We start from the raw sequence: 20,289 nt of genomic DNA on the forward strand, positions 1-20,289 counted from the left end.
TATTTTTTGCCTCTTTAATCGCATGCTTATCAATAACAAACTGACTGCCCCCCTGCCTCGAACCCGCCTCTCCACTACCAGCATCCCTTCAGAACCAGGCTAGCGAAGGAAAACTCACTCTTCTTCTTCTTCATCACTCTCGCCATCTCTTGACATTTCCCTGTTGATTTGTTTTGCACCACAGACTGATCTTCTTGAAATAACATCAAGGGAATTGTCGTTTGTGGTTTGCAGAAGCTCTCTCTCTCTCTCTCTCTCTCTCTCTCTCTCTCTCTCTCTCTCTCTCTCCTCTGCCTGCCCATTACTCTCATCTTTTGGCTCTATCATTTGATCTCTCTCCCCCCTCGCCTCCTCAGACCAAAACACCCACAGATTGATTGAACCGCATCATGGGTCCCGGCCCGAGTCTAGCGCATCACCGAGCATGTCCTGGTGTTAACAGCTGTGGTGTTTTAGTGCTTGCTCACCCCATTATAATCCCCCCAAAGAGAGGCAGCTTTTTTCAGGAGACGGGCCCGCTGGCACACCCGCTGGCAGGCCCGGGGCGGGGCAGGGCAACAGCCGTCTAAGGGGCTGGCACAGGCGACACACGGAGGGCACTGACTGTTGGTGGGTGTCTCCTTCAGGCCTTGAAGGATGAGGATGACGCTGAGACAGGCCTGACCGATACGGAGAAAGAGCCCGAGCCCAAGGAGGAAGAGAAACTGGGCAAATTACAGTTCAGCCTGGATTACAATTTCACAGAGAATATGGTAAGGGTCCGCCTCTGATATCCACTCTTACTGTCGTTGTGTCGTTGTTGTCCGAAACGTCTCTCCTTCGTAAGTATGTTCACCCCCATCTTCCTCTGTGGTTGGTCCATCGACTCATCAATCCATTTAAAAAAACACTGAGAAAATGTTGCCTACCCAGGTAATGCAGGACCTACTCCTACTGTTCATTGTTGTATCACCACTGTTTATTATTAATGCCTATAACTGCAGCATGCTAACTAGTCCCCTCTGGAATCCATCTGCTGTATTTTTCCCTCTGTCTGGGTTTTAAAAAGCAGAGCGACTTGAGGAGCAGACCAACTTCCAGATGTTGTGTGACAGATCATAGAGGAGGGTGGAAGGCAGCGTGGAGAGGAAGCTCTGCTGTCCTTCACTGGGGCCCTGCTAACTCCCTGTCATTAACAGTGCCGATGGACAGCCTGAGATTAGCCACTCACACACATCTGTCACTCTGTCTCGTCAACGTGGCCAGGAGTTTTCATTGGCTCACTGGGTTAGAGCATGGTACTAGCAACACCAGGGTTGTGGGTTCAATTCCCACATAAGCTAAGTGGATAGTATGTTGACAGTTCTCTGTGGATTGCTTTGTCACTTTGGCTGAAAGTGTTCGCTGACCTGCCATATTATATTATCCACACGTTCAGAACATTAGAGATTCTCCACATGCATCACAACTTTCCCCTGAAAGACCCTCAAGCACTCTGTTTGTCTTTAAATGAAAATGCTTTAGCGAATGTAGTGATGGTAACAGACAGTAATGATGCTAATCATGAGGATTAATAATCACAATAATCCCTCACGCACTCAGTTGTTATGGCCATAATAGTCATGGTCATTATCATAATATAACTGAAATGTATTCTGATAAGAGCCTTATTACCATTTAAGACTAATGCACTGAATGCTAGTCACATTACTTATTTTATATATTGCGTCCAATATAGCTATCTACATTCCCAGTAGTTTACTGAGCTGTCATGCAGTGTAAAACAATACCAGCCTGTTCTGTTCTGTGAGACTGTGATTATAGTGGTCCATTAATAATAAGCCCTGTAATTCCATAATGGATCCATAATGAGTGGATGGCAGTTGTCACTGTGTGTGTGACAGAAACCTGGATCATTGGGCCCGGCGCTCACTGACAGTACCCAGCTCTGAGGCTGAGAGACAAAGCCAGGGAACCAGGGACTATTGTCAGTCTGACCCACTTTCAGTTCAGCAGCAGCCACAGTAGAGAGCCACAGAGCCCCCTACTCACTCAGCTCCTGTGTCTTCAGATCAGGTCCACAGAGTAGAAGCAATCACGGTGAAAAGACTGCCCTAGTCTGAGGAAGAGTGGCTGGCACAGGTGATTGTTCCACTAGTTGTTCTCTTGTCCTCTGCAGAGGACTTTTGGGGTGGAGGAGGAGGAGGGGGTGGAAGAGCAGGGGGGACAGGAGGGCTCTCATTTTGTTTAAAGGTAATCTGCCCTTCTCAGCTCAGTAGAGCAGGGTCTCTCTCTGAATGGAGGAAAGAGAAAGATCTATGTGGTCAAATGTATCCACCTGTTTCTCTTAGTTAAGCACCAGTGATGGCTACTGGCCCAGGTCTCTATTAGAATGGGGTTTTGGGGGTTTAATGAGAGCACAGGTTAGTAAAGGATTCGGTACCCAGAGTACAGTGGCCGTATAAAGCAGCTCCACCACAAATGATCCACAAAGGAGCCAGAAAGGGAGACATAATATGCTATTTCCCTCTTTCAACATCATATTAATGTCCCTTTTAATGGGTTGAAAGGAGACCCTCTGGATTCATAACAGAGAGTTTACCGTCTCCATTATATTGGGTAGGAATAATTAAAACCACAGTTTTTCCCCATTACCTTTCTCTGTCTCTCCAAATGTACTTCTACCATTGACCTCTGAAAGAGAATACATTCTCAGAGGTTCCTGCAAAAAGCAAGAGAAGACAGGAGGAATATGACAGCTCCTTTCACATCCCCTTGGGGCTTTCGCTTTCTCCTTTGAAGTGTGCAGTGTTTGTGTGGCTATGTGGAGCCGTGATGGTAGGGAGGGACCAGGGAGGGAGTATCGGAACGACTCCTTTCAGGACGTGCTGCCCGGGGCTTAGTCACAATTGCAGGTGCACACCGTTCTCCAGCCTACCGTCAGCGGGCCAATATCACACACACAGGGAAGTGTTACGACCCGGCAGGCCCTTCTCTGTGACAGGACGCTGCCCCTCCGTTAAACACACACAGGTTTACAGACCTGGGGAATGTGAAAGAAGCCAGATCAGATGTTCATTATCGTGAGGATCATATAACACAAACACAGATTGGAATAGTACCCTTTTAATAAACCAGTTTATTAGTACCTTTTAATAAACCAGTTTAGTAGTACCCTTTAATAAATCAGTTTAGTAGTACTCTTTAATAATCAAGTTTCAGTGGTGGAAAAATTACCCAATTGTCATACTTGAGTAAAAGTAAAGATACATTAATAGAAAATGACTCAAGTAAAAGTGAAAGTCACCCAGTAAAATACTACTTGAGTAAAAGTCCAAAAGTATTTGGTTTTAAATATACTTAACTATCAAAAGTAAATGTAATTGCAAAAATATACTTAAGTGTCAAAAGTAAAAGTATAAATCCTTTCAAATTACTTCTATTAGGCAATCTAAACGGCACAATTTCTTGTTTCTTTTAATTTACGGATAGTCAAAGGCAAACTCCAACACTCAGACATAATTTACAAATGAAACATTTCTGTTTAGTGAGTCTGCCAGATCAGAGGCAGTAGTGATGCCCAGGGATGTTATCTTGATAAGTGTGTGAATTGGACCATTTTCCTGTCCTGTTAAGCATTCAAAATGTAATGTGTACTTTTGGGTGTCAGGGAAAATGTATGGAGTAAAAAGTACATTATTATTATTCTTTAGGAATGTAGTGGAGTAAAAGTTGTCAAAAATATAAATATTAAAGTAAAGTACAGTTACCTAAAAAAAAAAACTTAAGTAGTACTTTAAAGTAGTTTTACTTAAGTGCTTTATACCACTGTCCAGTTTAGTAGTACCCTTTAATAATCCAGTTTATTAGTGCGTTTTAATAATAATAATCCCGGGATTATTAAAACACACTAATAAACTGGATTATTAAAGGGTACTACTAAACTGGACAGTGGTATAAAGTACTTAAGTAAAACTACTTTAAAGTACTACCCTTTAATAATCCACTTCAGTGTAGCTGTTGGCCCCTTTGTACACTTGATTCAACTGGTCCCTCTGAGAATATTAAAATATGATGAAATATTCAGCTAGTCTGAATCTGACTGTTTAACTCTTGACTGTGGACATTTGTCCTGTACGTGTTGTATTCAACAATGGAGGTGGTTTCACAGCAGAATATCTGATTTGAGTTTTGTAATACTTAAAACCTAGTAAGCAAACAGTCTTCGTCACAGACCTCCAGTCCCATCATCCTCTTAGAGATGATGGAGATGAGTCCAGATGGGTGGAGATTCACAGTAAATGCAGTGTGACACCGAGTAGCAGGACTGCTGACGTTGCTTCTCTCTGGACAACTGTAGGGAAATCTAATGGACAGCATGTCAGTATTAATCGACACCCTTGCATAGAGATGTCTGCTGGTTAACATTTTGAGCTCTGCGGAAATTTTTTTGAAAGCTACAATATCATCACAGTGAGGTCTTTAGTAAGTGACAGGCAGGATAATTGTACATATAGTGCCTTTAGAAAGTATTCACACCCCAGAAACAGAGTTTAATGGCTGTAATGGGGGAAAACTGAGGATAGATCAACAACATTGTTTAACCTAAATGACAGAGTGAAAAGAAAGAAGCCTGTGCAGAAAAACAATATTACAAAACATGCATCCTGTTTGCTAAAAAAATTAACTTAATGCCCTGAATACAAAGTGTTATGTTTGGGGCAAATCCAACACATCACTGAGTACCACTCCTCATATATTCAACCATGGTGATGGCTGCATCATGTTATGGGTATGCTTGTCATTGTCCAGGATTAAGGAGTTCTTTAGGATGAAAAGAAACGGAATAGCGCTAAGCACAGGCAAAATCCAAGAGGGAAAACCTGGTTCCGTCTGGCTTCCAACAGACACTGGGAGACAACTTCATCTTTCAGCAGGACAATAACCTAAAACACAAGACCAAATGTACACTGGAGTTGCTTACCAAGATGACAATGATTGTTTCTGAGTGGTACAGTTACAGTTTTGACTCTAATTGTCTTGAAAATCTATGGCAAGACTTGAAAATGGCTGTCTAGCAATGATCAACAACTAACTTGACAGAGCTTGAAGATTTTTACAATCCAGGTGTGCAAAGCTCTTAGAGACATTCTTAGAGTGACTCACAGCTGTAAACACTGCCAAAGGTGATTCTAGCATGTATTCACTCAGGGGTGTGAATACTTATGCACATGACATACTTCTGTATTTCATTTTCATACATTTGCTAACTTTCCTAAAAACATGTTTTCACTTTGTCATTATGGGGTATTGTGTGTAGATGGGTGAGAGAACAAAATATATTTCATAAATTTTGAAGAACATACATGTACAGTATCTTAGTCGTTCCCTTTGGGTTGCTTTAGCTTTATGTTCAAACTACACTGAGTGTACAACATATTAGGAACACCTGCTCTTTCCATGACATAGACTGACCGGGTGTATCCAGCTGAAAGATATGATCCCTGACTGATGTTACCAGCTAAATTCAGCTCAATCACTATGAATGGAGGGGAGGAGACAGGTTAAAGAAGGATTTTTAAGCCTTGAGACTATTGCGACATTGATTGTGTATGTGTGCCATTCTGAGGGTGAATTGGCAAGACAAAAGATTAAAGTGCCTTTGAATTGGGTATAGTAGTAGGCGCCAGGTGCACTGGTTTGAGTGTGTCAAGAACTGCAACGCTGCTGGGTTTTTACGCTCAACAGTTTCCTGTGTATATCAATAATGGTCCACCACCCAATGGACATCCAGCCAACGGCAGGCCAGTGGTCAAAAATGGGTCATTGATGAAAGAGTACAAAGGATGCTGACATGAATTGTGCAGAGAAACAGATGGGCTACAGTTAGTCAACTGACAGTCCAGTACAACATTGATGCCGAAAGACCAATAAAAGAATGCACAACTCATCGTACCTTGACACGAATGGGGTATGGCAACCGACGTCTTTTCTGCAGTTGCAGTAGGCTAAGGAATGAAAACACTGGACACTGGAGAATTGGAAAATCATTGCCTGGTCTGATGAATCCCGGTTCCTGCTGTTTCACACAGATGGGAGGACTAGGGTATGGGTACATGCATCCATCATGCCACGTGTTAACATTGCAGGATGGTGGTGGTGGTGTGATAGTGTGGGGTGTGTATTCATGGCACACATTGGGCCCCTTGATAAAAGTGGAGCAACATTTGAATGCCGCAGGATATCTGAACATCATTGCCAATCAGGTGCATCCCTTCATGGCATCAGTGTATCCATCTGCAAATAGATTTTTTTCTGCAGGATAATGCCCCATGCCATAAGGCTAGGATTGTATAGGAATGGATCCACGGACATGACAGTGAATTCAGCTGACTGCAGTGGCCTGCCCAATCACCAGATCTCAATCCACTTGAGCATCTGTGGGATGAGATGGAACAAGCTGTTCGAGGTAGAGATCCACTACCAGCCAACTTGACACAACTGTGGAAAGCACTGTAGTACATTTTTTGTACTGGAAAAAATGCCTGGAATGTAAAATAATGCTATTAACCAGTTACCATGCTTTTAAAATAATGGTTCTGTTCCGGAACAGTATAGATCACTTTCGTTCTCGGTTCTGGTTCTGGTTCTGGTTCTGTTCCTCGAAAAATGTAATTATTTTCCAGATTTTGGTTCTGTTCCCTGAACCAGTTCCAACCTCTGCTCAGTGTATATAACAAGAGTAGCATTTATTTTGTGTTACAACAATGTTGTGAGAATGTTATGCATTAACATGGGTGCCTTTTGGCACAATATCACCCCCATTGACGGAGGGGGTTCCATCTATGTTCCTTCCATGTTGCGTTCCTGTGCAGTGTACTTGTGCTGTGCGTGGACAGTGGGCTGTGTGTGGAGAATTTGCTTTAGCCCCTGTATCGTATCATCACACAGTCATCCTCCACTCCCATCATCATCCTCCCATCATTTAAAAAAATATGTATTGAACTAGGCAAGTCAGTTAAAGAACAAATTGTTATTTACAATGACGGCCTACCTCAGCCAAAGTCGGATGACGCAGGTCCAAATGTGCGCCACCCTATGGGACTCCCAATCACGGCCGGTTGTGATTCAGCTTGGAATCAAACCAGGGTCTGTAGTGACACCTCTAGCACTGAGATGCTGTGTCTTAGACCACTGTGCCACTCAGGAGCCTACAGCTGGAGTCCCATCACCATCTCCCCTGAGCATTGCTTTAGCACTCTGATCTGAACTGCGAAAACACGGGTCACAAAATATGATGAGATCCAGCATCCGTTGCTACGCCGATCCATGCGTTTTGATGGCAGAAGGTAGCCTTATTTCTCACGCTCCAATAATCCATGCTGGCTGGCTCTGACAACTGCTGGAGAGCTCCATGGCTGAGTGCCCTGGTCCCCCTCCAGATTGCCTGTTGATGGCTGCCTGACAGGAAGTTGATTGACTGACTAGGCGGCCCCAATAGGCCTTGGAGGAAGCAGCTGTGACTGGCAGGTCAATCAGCCTCCCCTGCCCCCCAGCATGGTTATCAATTATCAGCCTGATGTGGTGGAGAACAGGCCAATCACTGCAGAGCTCTGACAGGTCCTGACCTCGACTGCTCGCCACCTTAATACTGCTTTGGCTTAAACCACCGTGGCTTTCACAGGAGCATTACATTTAATATAATCTATGGCCTGCCTCCATGATTTGAAATGTAAAGAGCTACAGATGAGAAGGTATGGATGAGTCCCTTTGTAGGAGATTACCGATGGGCCACTTTCTCATAGTTAAATCTAAACTATAGAGGCTCTTGACTTCAATTCTGCTGGTGATCGTTTTAAACCCATGACATGTAGCGTTACTCCATCCTAGTGTTTTGCACCAGTGATGTGACCGGGGGTTATTCCAATTGAACCACAGCTTGGTGCTCTGTTAGAATGGTGGTGGGATGACAGTCATATCAAGGCTCTGTTATTGCTGTGGGTAGGGCTGTAGTGCTGACTAGTCTCTGTTGTCTCCACCCTTCCTCTCCACAGCTCATAGTAGGGATCATCCAAGCAGCGGACCTTCCAGCCATGGACATGGGCGGCACCTCGGACCCCTATGTCAAGGTCTACCTGCTACCTGACAAGAAGAAGAAGTTTGAGACCAAGGTCCACCGGAAGACCCTAAACCCCACCTTCAACGAGCAGTTCCAATTCAAGGTACTTATTCAAGGTATAAGAGTAGACTAGACAATACTTCACCCATGCAACTCTCAAACCTTGGCTTGTGCAGTAGTAGTAGTAGTAGTTGCTGTTGTTGTAGTAGTATTAGTTGTAGTAGTAGTAGTAGTAGAAGTAGTAATCTTTGTTATCCATAATAGCAACAACAGACATTTCTCAAGGAATAGGACAAATACACAAACCACACAGTAGTTTAAGCAGGTTGTGTTTGTTCGTTCTATGACAAAGTCATTTGCATGCTGTGGTGTGTTCGCTTGGGTAAGATGTGTAGACATGGAGCAGCTGGCCCAGTAACAAGCTGCTGACAGACAGCCTCCTGGTTCTCACAGCTGGCCCAGTAACAAGCTGCTGACAGACTGCCTCCTGGTTCTCACAGCTGGCCCAGTAACAAGCTGCTGACAGACTGCCTCCTGGTTCTCACAGCTGGCCCAGTAACAAGCTGCTGACAGACTGCCTCCTGGTCCACACAACTGATCCAGTAACAAGCTGCTGACAGACTGCCTCCTGGTCCACACAGCTGGCCCAGTAACAAGCTGCTGACAGACTGCCTCCTGGTCCACACAACTGGCCCAGTAAAAAGCTGCTGACACACTGCCTCCTGGTCCACACAGCCTCTGTATGATCAGGATTCACACAGGCAGATGCAACGCTCCATCTCTCCTCGTCCACGCAGCCTCTGTATGATCAGGATTCACACAGGCAGATGCAACGCTCCATCTCTCCTCGTCCACACAGCCTCTGTATGATCAGGATTCACACAGGCAGATGCAACGCTCCATCTCTCCTCGTCCACACAGCCTCTGTATGATCAGGATTCACACAGGCAGATGCAACGCTCCATCTCTCCTCGTCCACACAGCCTCTGTATGATCAGGATTCACACAGGCAGATGCAACGCTCCATCTCTCCTCGTCCACACAGCCTCTGTATGATCAGGATTCACACAGGCAGATGCAACGCTTCCATCTCTCCCTATTCTCTCTCTCTTTCTTGTTTTGATTTGGCCTAAATTTGAGCAAAACTTTCTCAGTTTCAAAAATGTGATTGTAGCTACAGTATCTCATCTGTGGAGGAAGAGTTGTGGTATTCATCCAGCAGTAAAAAGAGCACAGGTGTTTGTCTGCAGCGAGAAATACATAGCATATGTGGTTGCCAGATTGGTTAAATACCAGTAGCATATTTATTTTGGAATTCAGAAAACATGGTAGACCTGTGAAGCTTTATTTATCCCACTGGCTACATTATTGAAATGAAGGAGCTACGAGTGTTCTTTGGTCGTGGTGGTGATAGTGTCAAGGACAAACTTCGGAAGTCTTATCTCTTTTCTAGCCAATCAGGTAGTTGTCACCTTGTTGTAACAAGTCCCCGTGTATAATGAGCTTTGTCTGGAAAACAGCTCAATTGGAGGCAATCAAGAATCAAATCCCAGACACCACCCTCATCCCCTCTTCACATCCCCTCCACCAGCACCCCTTCCTTCGCCCCGGATCTTTGGCAGATAAGACTGCCTGCCGCCTGTCCGTCACAGACAGGACTGGAGGAGGAAGGAGAGGAGGAGGAGGGAGGAGGAGTGGGGTTGATTGATTTGTAATGCTCTAGAACCAGAACTTCCCCAACTCATGACGACTCCTCTCTATTCCTTGACAAGTAATACCAGTGCCTGGGAGTAGCTTTGATGCAGCGTGCCAATCTGGCAGCCATTTTGTAAAGCACCACTATCACCACTATGCTACTACAGGTGTCAACAATACACTACTTCAATTTCATCCTTAGTTTGAGATAAGTAAGTTCCACCAGAAGACACTTAGAGATAGGTTTCATGTTGGGACAGACTCTCTTCTAGTGGTTATATGGTTCTCCCCAGGTGCCCTATGTCGAGCTGGGAGGCAAGACGCTGATGATGACAGTGTACGACTTTGACCGCTTCTCCAAGCACGACGCCATCGGAGACGTGAAGCTGCCCATGAACAAGATTGACTTTAGTCACGTGACAGAGGAGTGGCGGGATCTTGTGAGCGCCGAGAAGGAGGAGGTAAATAATATAATATATATACAGTATATATAATGTAATAACTCCAAGTTTACACATCAGAAACTCCTAATATTTTCTTCCCCAAAGTTACGACAGTTGACTACCAGTCTGCATGGGGTGTTGTCACCAAGGTAACAGTTAATTTCTAGAAATCCACGATCAGACATTTTAAATGACACATTTTATCACACGTCAATCGTATGACTATGTTAAAAATGTTTTACCTGGGATTGAAGAGTGAGCTCAGTGCCATACAGTAGTCGAGGGTATTCCATCTCTCTTGAAAAATGTCACTTAATCATCCCTCCATGCTTCTCATTCTATTAAAAAAGTGAGCAGGAGATACAATTTTCAAGGTAAATGTTATGGCGTACAGCATTTAAGCGTGGGTTGATAGGGGAACCTTGTTTTTTGCAGCACGCTTGGTTCATGTAAAGGTTCATTGTCACACCTGTGGTGCCAGAGAGTGGAAGGACATCTCAATCTGCAGCGTTGTTCCAGAACCAGACAAGCTACACCTGATCATTTCACGCAAGGCTTGAGACACCGTCTTAACGCCCTTAAAGTGATAGTCGCTCACTTGACTGGGCTTTCGCTGAAGGACCTTGAAACGTTTTGATTTGATTTGAAATGGCCACTTTCACCACCGTGAGCACCATCTTAAACACTATATGATTATACAAATGTTGAAATGGGATCATTATGCGAAGACTTTAAGGATAATGTGACACACCAAGCAACTTCTGTGGGTGTATAAGAGACAATAGGGTCAAGAAGAAGTTCTTATCCTCATTGAATGTGTGTAACAGTGGCTGTAAGGAATGTTTCAGGCATCAGCCGTGCCTCAGTGGCTGCAAATGATACCCAACGAGGTCCTAGCGGCCAGCTAAAGAGATGCTCTGAGCAGCCCAACCACTAGTCTGGTCCCAGATCTGTTTGTGCTCTATAGCCAACTCCTAATTCTCCCCATGCTTCTACGTTTGGCACGACCACATTAGACCAAGGGCAAAGTTTGTCCTTCAGAATAATCCCAATATCCACTCAGAAAAATGAATGGACACATTTCCCATATCTATGCAAATATATGCATGCACAGAGAGTGAGAGACATGTTGACCCAAATATTTCCTCGGGGGTATCATTTAAGCAATAAGGCCGGAGGAGGTGTGGTATAGGGCCAATATACCACGGCTAACGGCTGTTCTTATGCACGACGCAACGCGAAGTACCTGGACACAGCCCTTAGCCATGGTATATTGGCCATATACGACAAACCCCCGAGGTTCCGTATTGCTTAATTCTAAACTGTGTGATTCGAGCCTTGAATGCTGATTGGTATACTGGTTACACACGGAATTAGAACAGTAAAAACCTAAAAACAGCCCATGGCTGTGGTATATTGGCCATTTTCCACACCTTACACACTTTCCGTCGTTCATTATTTTCCACAGAATGCATAGCCCCTTGTTTATTATCCATTACATATACAATCGGTCTGTGGAAAAGATAACATGGCAGCATTCTGTTCACATCATTTTAAAATGAAGTCAAACACTGCCAGAATAACAAATGGATTCCAGATGAATTCAGAAGGAATACAATATTTTTTAAGCGACACATGATCAACATATCAGGGGGTTTCATAATTTATTTGTTTCCACCGTGTATTCTTCTAGAAACAAAGGTTACTTACAACGGCATCTGTTGTCGAGAAGAAAAGTGATGAGGTGACAATTGGATTTACCTGCGAACGTGCTTTGAAATAACACAGCCGTATTGACTGAGGGAACAACGGACCATGCATTTTATTAACTACAAAATGTTAGACTCTTCCTCGTCGGTTGTGTAACAGTGTTTACATGGCGAAAACATCCTCCTCAACCTGGCGGGTCAAACATGAAGCGCTCTCGGCAGGAGAGGGTCTAGCAGCTCAAAATGCAGTGCTGGCCTTTCCCAGATATTTCTGGAATATATTAGACCATGATGGCTTCAGACAAGCATGATCTATATCTGTGTTTTTTACTCTCAGTCTCTCTGCCCACGTCTCCCCGGGAGGAGTGTGTATTTATGTTGATGAAGCTGGAGCCTCTGTCATTAAAGTGAGAGTCTATTTAGTCCCGTCGGCTCTGGGCTGAGTGTACAGGCCAGGCACAGCTAGATACACTGACTGAGTAATGGCAACCCAGGCCGAGAATAAACCTGCCCCATATACAACTCACATCTGGCAACCGTATTATATTCTCATCACATATATTTAGTATTAGTGTCACGCCCTGACCATAGAGAGCCCTTGGTTCTCTATGGTATAGTAGGTCAGGGCGTGACTGGGGGTGTTCTATGTTGTTTATTTCTATGTTGGTGTGCTTGGTATGGTTCCCAATCAGAGGCAGCTGTTTAGCGTTGTCTCTGATTGGGGATCACATTTATTCAGCCATTTCCCCACTGTGTTTTGTTGGATCTTGTTTTTGTGTAGGTGCCTATTTGCACTTCACTGTCTTCACGTTTCGTTTGATCATTTATTGTTTTTGTATTTTGCTGAAGTTTCACGTTATAATAAAGATGTGGAACGCTACTCACGCAGCGCCTTGGTCCAATCATTACAACGAACGTGACAATTGGGGAATCGGTCTTGATTGTAATTTGATGAAAGACCTCTGGTATATAAAACAAAAATCAATGTTCAGGCCTCCTTGGCCCTTGATTTATGAGGTCTATTCATTGTGGCTGTTTCCAATCATGTGTAATTCAAGTTGGACCTGGGACACTTATTGAGCATCAGTCTGTTCTACTTGTTAATATGCGTAATGCCAGAAATATAAATCCCATTTTGAATCTGCTCACTCTGTGACTACAGTTGTTTATTTCGATGTCGATGTGTATGACACAAGGGAACGATTGATGACGTTCTGTCAAATTGACCACAAGAAGCCCGAACAGATATGATATTTGACTAAAACATAAGAATTTCAAACCTTTATTACATTGGGATATGATAACATATGTATCTTTATTATGCGTGGGAATACTTGGGGACAGATTTCCTAAATTAAAATCTCTTGGAGCTGAATTCCTGGTCTTTTGTTACATTATTTTATGTCCCCCCCCCCAAAACCAAAATTGCTCAGAAAACCTGGGTGGCAAAGTAAATTCACCCAAGGGCCAAATTCAGCCCGCGGGCAGCCAGTTGGGAAACCCTGTCCTACAAAGATCCAAGAAAACCCAAATGGGAAAACATAATCTATGTGAATGCATTTAAGCTTTAAGACAGACAAGACTACATTCCCAAACCATGTGTCTCTTCAGCAGACAACTTCGTCCTTATTCCTAGCTATGGTCATGACTCTTCTCTCTCTCTCTCTCTCTCTCTCTCTCTCTCTCTCTCTCTCTCTCTCCTCTCACAGCAAGAGAAGCTGGGTGATATCTGCTTCTCCCTGCGATACGTGCCCACCGCCGGCAAGCTGACCGTGGTCATCCTGGAGGCCAAGAACCTGAAGAAGATGGACGTGGGAGGCTTGTCAGGTGAGCAGAGCAGATCTGAGGGCCACAACAGATGCCTGAGGGCCACAACAAGGATGGCCAGGCAAGATGATTGACAGCCAGGAGGCTTAAGATGGTAGTAAGGCATTTTACCTCCAGACCTGCTCTCACCTGTGTCATGTCCACTCAAGAGGAGGGGCTGTCATTTTGAAACCCTCAGTCAAAGCCACTCTCTCACTCTGGTAATGAACGCTCTCAGGGTGTTATGTATTAGAAACCATTGTTTTGCCCTCTCCCCTCTCTGTGCTGTTCTAGGGGTTTTGCTGAAGGCTTAGTGAGTCATTGTGGGGCCCAGTGTTTTGTCAGGTTGGACTTTGGGAAATTGGTGTCTGTTAGAGACTTTGAGCTCTGATGGTGCGGCACTTTCGCTTCCCGCTGGCTTTCCACACGACAGGCTCATCTTTTGTCTAAGAAAACGCATCTTTGGCAGCAATCACTTCAGTGTCTCCTATTTTCCTGCAGCTATTTCTCTCAAACAACAACAGTCCCCTACCAATCATTGCCCACCATTATATCGGCAGGAGATAACAGATAGCATCTGAAGTGACTAATGTATATCTAAACTCTACCTACAAAATGTGGACAGCAATAGAAATGGCATTTTGTCCTCCAGAACAATGCCAATGTGATGCCAATGTGATGCCAACAGAACACGTGATTAGACCCAGGTACTCCAGGGATCAGTAGTGTGGGTGGTGGTTACGGGCTCCACTGTGCAGACCTGCTGTTGCGTGGGAGAAAATACACATGGACAGTAATGATCGCAGTGGGCACTAATGAACGCCCTGCTTTATGTTGGTGGGAGAGCACATAGGGACAACAGTGAAGTAAAGCTTTGGAAAGTCACCTGGCCATTGCGGCCATGGATCACTAATGTACCTGTAGAGGCTCATAGATAGAACACATTTCTAATGAATTGACCAAATCTGAAAAGCAAGCCTGACGCCATGGTAACAGAATGTTCCATTTGCGATAGTGACCACGCATGCATGCACACACACACACACACACACACACACACACACACACACACACACACACACACACACACACACACACACACACACACACACACACACACACACACACACACACACACACACACACACACACACACACAACACATGGCACACATGTGTGTGCACTGCAGAGAGTGTGTGTACTGAGTAATCCATCTAGTGTTGAGCAGCTTCCCATACATCAGTGAGCAGGGGGAAGAACTCTCCCTGGGGGCCAGAGAACACCATGATGGATACCAGACACTCTCCCATCATGCTCCCCTCGGAACATCACACCAACACACCACTAATACTGTTCTACACAGAAAGGTGGACAGGAGAAAGTGGACAGGAGAACGTTTTTGTTGATGCACCGCTCAGAGATAAGCAAAGAAATCTCATTTTCTAAATCTCTGTTCTTTCCTCTGGGAAGGAGGGCTATTTTGGCGCGGGCCCCTTCTAGCAAGCAGAGCCCGCTGTGTGTTTTTCCTGTATGGTCCTGGCGATATGGGCCATTCAGGAGCTAGAAATAAGAACCCACCTGAACCATTCATCACTCCACCCCCACAAAGAGCCCCTCCCAGCCCCCAAATCCCCCCTTCCACAGCTGGGTCCACCGCACCCCTCCCTTCTCCCTGGCTCTCTCCTATCCATTCCTTGGACCATTTCTAATCCCCTATCCTCCTCTTCCTCCCTGTCCTTCCTCCTCACCATAACCCTCTCCAGGCTGCAGTTACCATGCATCTAGTTCATTCTCCCTTCCCGTGCCTAACAGCCTAGCAGGCCATCAGTACATAACACTCTCGCCCGAGTTTTTACTGGAATGAGAATTATAGGAGATATTATTTGACTTTAATGTTCCCCATTGAAGTCCCAAACAGTAGGCTAGATAACAGGCGTCTTGTTCCACTCACACAGCTTATTTCGACGCTCATGTTTTTGATGTCAACCAAACAATGAACAAGGTAGTGAAGCTGAACACAATGACAGCAATTTTACCTTTTTTAAATGTTATCAGAAAATTAAATTGAAGAATAGCTTGTGTTGTGGCTTGTTTTGTTCAAGTTTTGAAAGAGAGTGATGTCGTTCCTTTTGAAAGGAGCCAATACTCTGGTCTCTCTCTCTCTCTCTCTCTCTCTCTCTCTCTCTCTCTCTCTCTCTCTCTCTCTCTCTCTCTCTCTCTCTCTCGGTTCGACTAACCAAATAAACAAATACCAAGCAAGCATAATTCCCGTACACGCTTTAGGACAGAAAATATTGTTTTGGACACCTGTACCTGACAAAATGTTGTTCCAGTTTAGTTTTTCTAACAAGATATCGCAGAGTACTATATCTCAGTTAGCCCATTGTTTGAAGAGTCAACTTCTCCAGAAGTGTCTTTTTGCCAGGAGAATAGATGTCAAAGCCTGGCAGATAGATGAAATAACACGCATGTATATAATAACAATAATTAGTGACTATCTCACGTCGTGACACAGCCAGAACTAGAGGAGGAGGACAAGTAATTGATGGTCTGGGATTGGTCCTTTTCTCCACTGCTGTCCTGTTTATCTAGCCTAATTACTGCTCAGCAAACGAGACACCTCTATTTTCATTAAAATATGTATAATTATTCATAATTCTTCTGATTGCCCCAAATAACCGTAACAGCCAGAGTCGCTGTATCATGCTGTTCAGCAAAACTTGTTTCAAACAGTTTTAAAAGAGCACGTAATCTAATCATCGATAAAAGTTCTCAGCTGAGCCACTCCTGAATCACAGTGGAAGGTTTATTTTTTTGTCAACAACCTCCTTCTTTATCATAACAGAACTATATCCCTGGAGGGACTCTTATAATACAGTATATACCATACAATGCATCGCAGGCAAGATACTTGTGTCTTTCTCATAATCTTTGCTGAAGATGTACAGGTAACCTGTATTATAGACTCAAGGTGAGTCCCTATATTTAAGTACAGTATATATTGTGACAATGGAACAACTCTCACTAGTATGACTCACCACAGGAGAGAGCTTCAGTACCCGTGGAATTAAAATAGTTGTCACTTCTCAAGGCCGCAGGGCTCTTCACTGGCTGTGTGCAGCAATGTGATAACGGCCTATTTCTATGGGTGTATGTATGTTTGGAGGCACATAGACCATGTCCCCTCACATAAAAGGTGTGTAGAAGCATATAAGAGAACTCGGCGCCAATGCTGACATCCAACGAACAGTGAAGTTCGTAAAGCCCGGAGGCACCGTCAAGATCCAATCAAATCAGTGGTGGTAAATAATATAGTGCTATAGAATAGTATCAGTGTGTTACGTACAGAAGCACAGTGGATGTTACTGGAGGATGAGTACAAGCTTGTTAAGATAATGGATGTACTCTCTGTCTGTCTGTCTGTCTGTCTGTCTGTCTGTCTGTCTGTCTGTCTGTCTGTCTGTCTGTCTGTCTGTCTGTCTGTCTGTCTGTCTGTCTGTCTGTCTGTCTGTCTGTCTGTCTGTCTGTCTGTCTGTCTGTCTGTCTGTCTGTCTGTCTGTCTGTCTGTCTGTCTGTCTGTCTGTCACAGGGGATAGTGAGGACGTTCATAACAGGGTAATGGACCTCCTCAGTGAGGAGGTTATCACATCAACCAGTCCTGTAGTATTAGTGGACCTTCACTGCCCTCATCCAGTGCTCCCACACCTCACCACACAGCATGCCATCAAGCCTCTCGGCTGGAGACCATATTATTTCTCATGCATACTGCCCGGCTGTTTAAAGGAGCTCCAGGTTCGCAGCCCCACTCCAGTCATTTACACTGCCAAGGTGTGGAAAGCAATGAGGCCAGGTGCTAGTATAATGATGAACGAATGGAAAACCAATTTGGTGGTGATTAGGGAAATGCAGAAGTTTGGAAGTGTGCGTGTGTGTGTGTGTGCGGCATGTGTGGGTTTTTCCGTGCTCTGTCTGTGGTGTGTGTGTGCGCCGTAGCTTAGTTGCGTGCGAATGATTCATGTCAAATCCAAGTGTGTAAAACCGAGATGACAGTGGGGCCCTGGGTTCCCCTCCTCCATGGCCCATGCAGAACGACGGGAGGGAAACTAAGATGACAGCTGAGCTATATTTAGCCTGCTTGTGTTGACATTCGTTCAACATCTCGTACACAGCCCCCGCAAGCCAACACACAGAACACTCGAGTAAGCAGCCAACGTGCTGTTTTTACCGTTTGGTCTTCATACGCTCAGTAGACTAATTATGATTGGCATTGATAGCTATTCTCTTTCACTTAGGCCTATAATCCTAAATATACAGCAATGACTAGTTATCGACAAGCTTAAAGCCTGGATCTTAGAGATTCTGTTGAATCCGACGGGTGAACATAGTGTAACGCTGAAATAGGCTCGTAACGGTAGGGAATGAATATAATGTATTTGTTTTGGATGTACACACTGTCATGTTAAAAGGCCCTCTGTCATCTGTTTGACACAGAGCCAGCTGGGATAGAAACGGTCCTGTTATGGCTGCTGCTCCTCCACAAACACCTTCAGCCGACGTCGCTCATGTCCCCCCCGTTAGTCACTTCCAAACACTCCTGCTGCTTCCTGTTCACTGGGAAGGGAGGGGGACTCTTTATAAATGAGCACAGCATATTTTTATTATAACCCGGCCCATTGCCAGTGATCCAGATGAGTGACTGTCACGCATACTAAAGTGTCCGTATACTAAAGTGTAGACAGACACAAGGAACGGTGACAGCGCTCTCTCTCTCTCTCTCTCTCTCTTTGCGACAGGCGCCTCACATCAGCTGCCACGGCCACTCATCCACAAAATGGGCAGAGATTAGAGCTGTCGAAATGAGCCGGATATGAGTTGGGGTGCGTCGCCCGCCAAAACCCAATAATGCTGGCGGCGAGATAAGAAGAGTCTGGGTAGAATAGGGCTGAAAGCCAAGGGACACCACAGGTGTTTTTCTAACGGTGGAGGGATAGGTTATCTGTGATAACCCTGCCTGGATGTTGTTGCTGTGTATATTCAGCCTCAGTCTCTGAGGATAGCGGGATTAATTTATCCAGTGCTGGTCATTCAGGCCCAGGCCCAGGCCCAGGCCTGTGTGGATGGTCAAGATGAGGCAGAGGCAGCCAGATACAGGGTTGGAATGGGAAGGAGTTGGAATGTATTTATACGGTTGTGAATGTGAGGTCTTTTTTTATACAGAGATAAAAGATTTCAGCACAGGTACAAGACTCTTGCAACTGATCATCGTGAACAGGGGTGAAGAAATACTCAGCCATTAAACGGAATTGCGTGTGTGTGAATGCCTGTGTGAGTTACAGGATCTGGATCTGAAGCAGCCTCTGTTATCAGTCTGCTGTGACAGTTCCAACCAAGGGGATTGAGCCTAACCTCCACAGAGACCTTGGGGACCATACTTAGTTTGTCCACAAACTTCCCTCCATTAACCTCCAATCATTACCGATTAGAAAAGCAGCAAAGGTGTAGAAGTCTGATTGTTTGTAATCGGCTCTCTCATGACACATCTTTAGTTTCCTACAGGGACAGTAGTAGAGCCTATAAAGAAGGGAACTCAGCTGAAGAGAATTCACTGCACACAACAAAAAAGAAAGAGAAAAAAAACAATAAAGGGGTTGTTGATGGAAGAGTCTGATAGAAAGTGGTGATACGGCCGTGTGATGCTCACAGTCCGACACTGGAGAAGATTCCCATTTAGATACTGCTGGGCCTATTCACTAACACACACCTCTCATCCACTGTCTCTTTTATCATCGCACAGTCCTCACCGCACCGCAGGAGAGTAATAAATGTCACAATGGACACCGGCTCTCGAGGCTGCATTCTCTTTCTCTCTCTCTTTCTCTCTCTCGATTTCTCTCTTTTTTGTTCTAGCTGTTCTCTCCATTCTGTCCTTTCACTCTCTCCCTCTCATCGTTCACTCAGTTCTCTCTGTCTTTCTCTCGCTGTCACTCTTTGTCACCGACCTTTCTTTTTCTCTCTTTCCCTCTTTCCATTGCCTTTCTCTCTTTTTCTTTCTCTCTGTTCTGCTTCTCTTTTTCTCTGTCTCTCAATGTACTCTGCCCACACAGCTATGGGATGAACCTGCCAGTGACCAATCAGCTCTTACAGATGTAGGGTCTTCATTTGAGACAGTTATCTACAGCAGGAAAATATGCCTGCAGCAACAGGAAATGTAAATTATTATGTGAATTATAATGAATCTACATTCTTGTAGGGGTTGATACATTTTTCATTAAGGGAAATCAAGTATGAACATTCACACGTAACTAAGCCTAGTGGTTTGAGCGTTGGGCCTGTAAGCGGAAGGTTGCTGGATCGAATCCCTGAGCTGACAAGGTAAAAATCTGTCGTTCTACCCCTGAGCAAGGCAGTTAACCCACTGTTCCCTGGGCGCTATGGATGTCAATCAAGGCAGCCCCTCTCACCTCTTTGATTCAGCAGAAGACACATTTCAGTTGAGTACATTCAGTCCCTCTAAGTTGGATAACAAATGATTGCTAGG

At 44.7% G+C, this 20,289-nt stretch overlaps 1 protein-coding gene across 5 annotated transcripts in view; it reads left to right on the forward strand.

Annotated features, from left to right (window-relative positions):
- LOC106576317 (synaptotagmin-1) overlaps positions 1 to 20,289 on the forward strand; it is a 216,036-nt gene that overhangs the window by 185,752 nt on the left and 9,995 nt on the right. For 4 of the 5 annotated variants that reach the window (XM_014153431.2, XM_014153427.2, XM_014153428.2 and 1 more), the window contains 4 exons: positions 627 to 752; positions 8,034 to 8,201; positions 10,087 to 10,254; positions 13,655 to 13,772. In XM_014153431.2, the coding sequence (XP_014008906.1) occupies positions 627 to 752; positions 8,034 to 8,201; positions 10,087 to 10,254; positions 13,655 to 13,772 (580 nt within the window). The remainder of the gene's footprint in view (positions 1 to 626; positions 753 to 8,033; positions 8,202 to 10,086; positions 10,255 to 13,654; positions 13,773 to 20,289) is intronic. The other variant, XM_014153430.2, reaches the window with a different exon arrangement.

This window comes from Salmo salar, chromosome ssa17 (assembly GCF_905237065.1).
Source record: "Salmo salar chromosome ssa17, Ssal_v3.1, whole genome shotgun sequence".
NCBI lineage: Eukaryota > Metazoa > Chordata > Actinopteri > Salmoniformes > Salmonidae > Salmo > Salmo salar.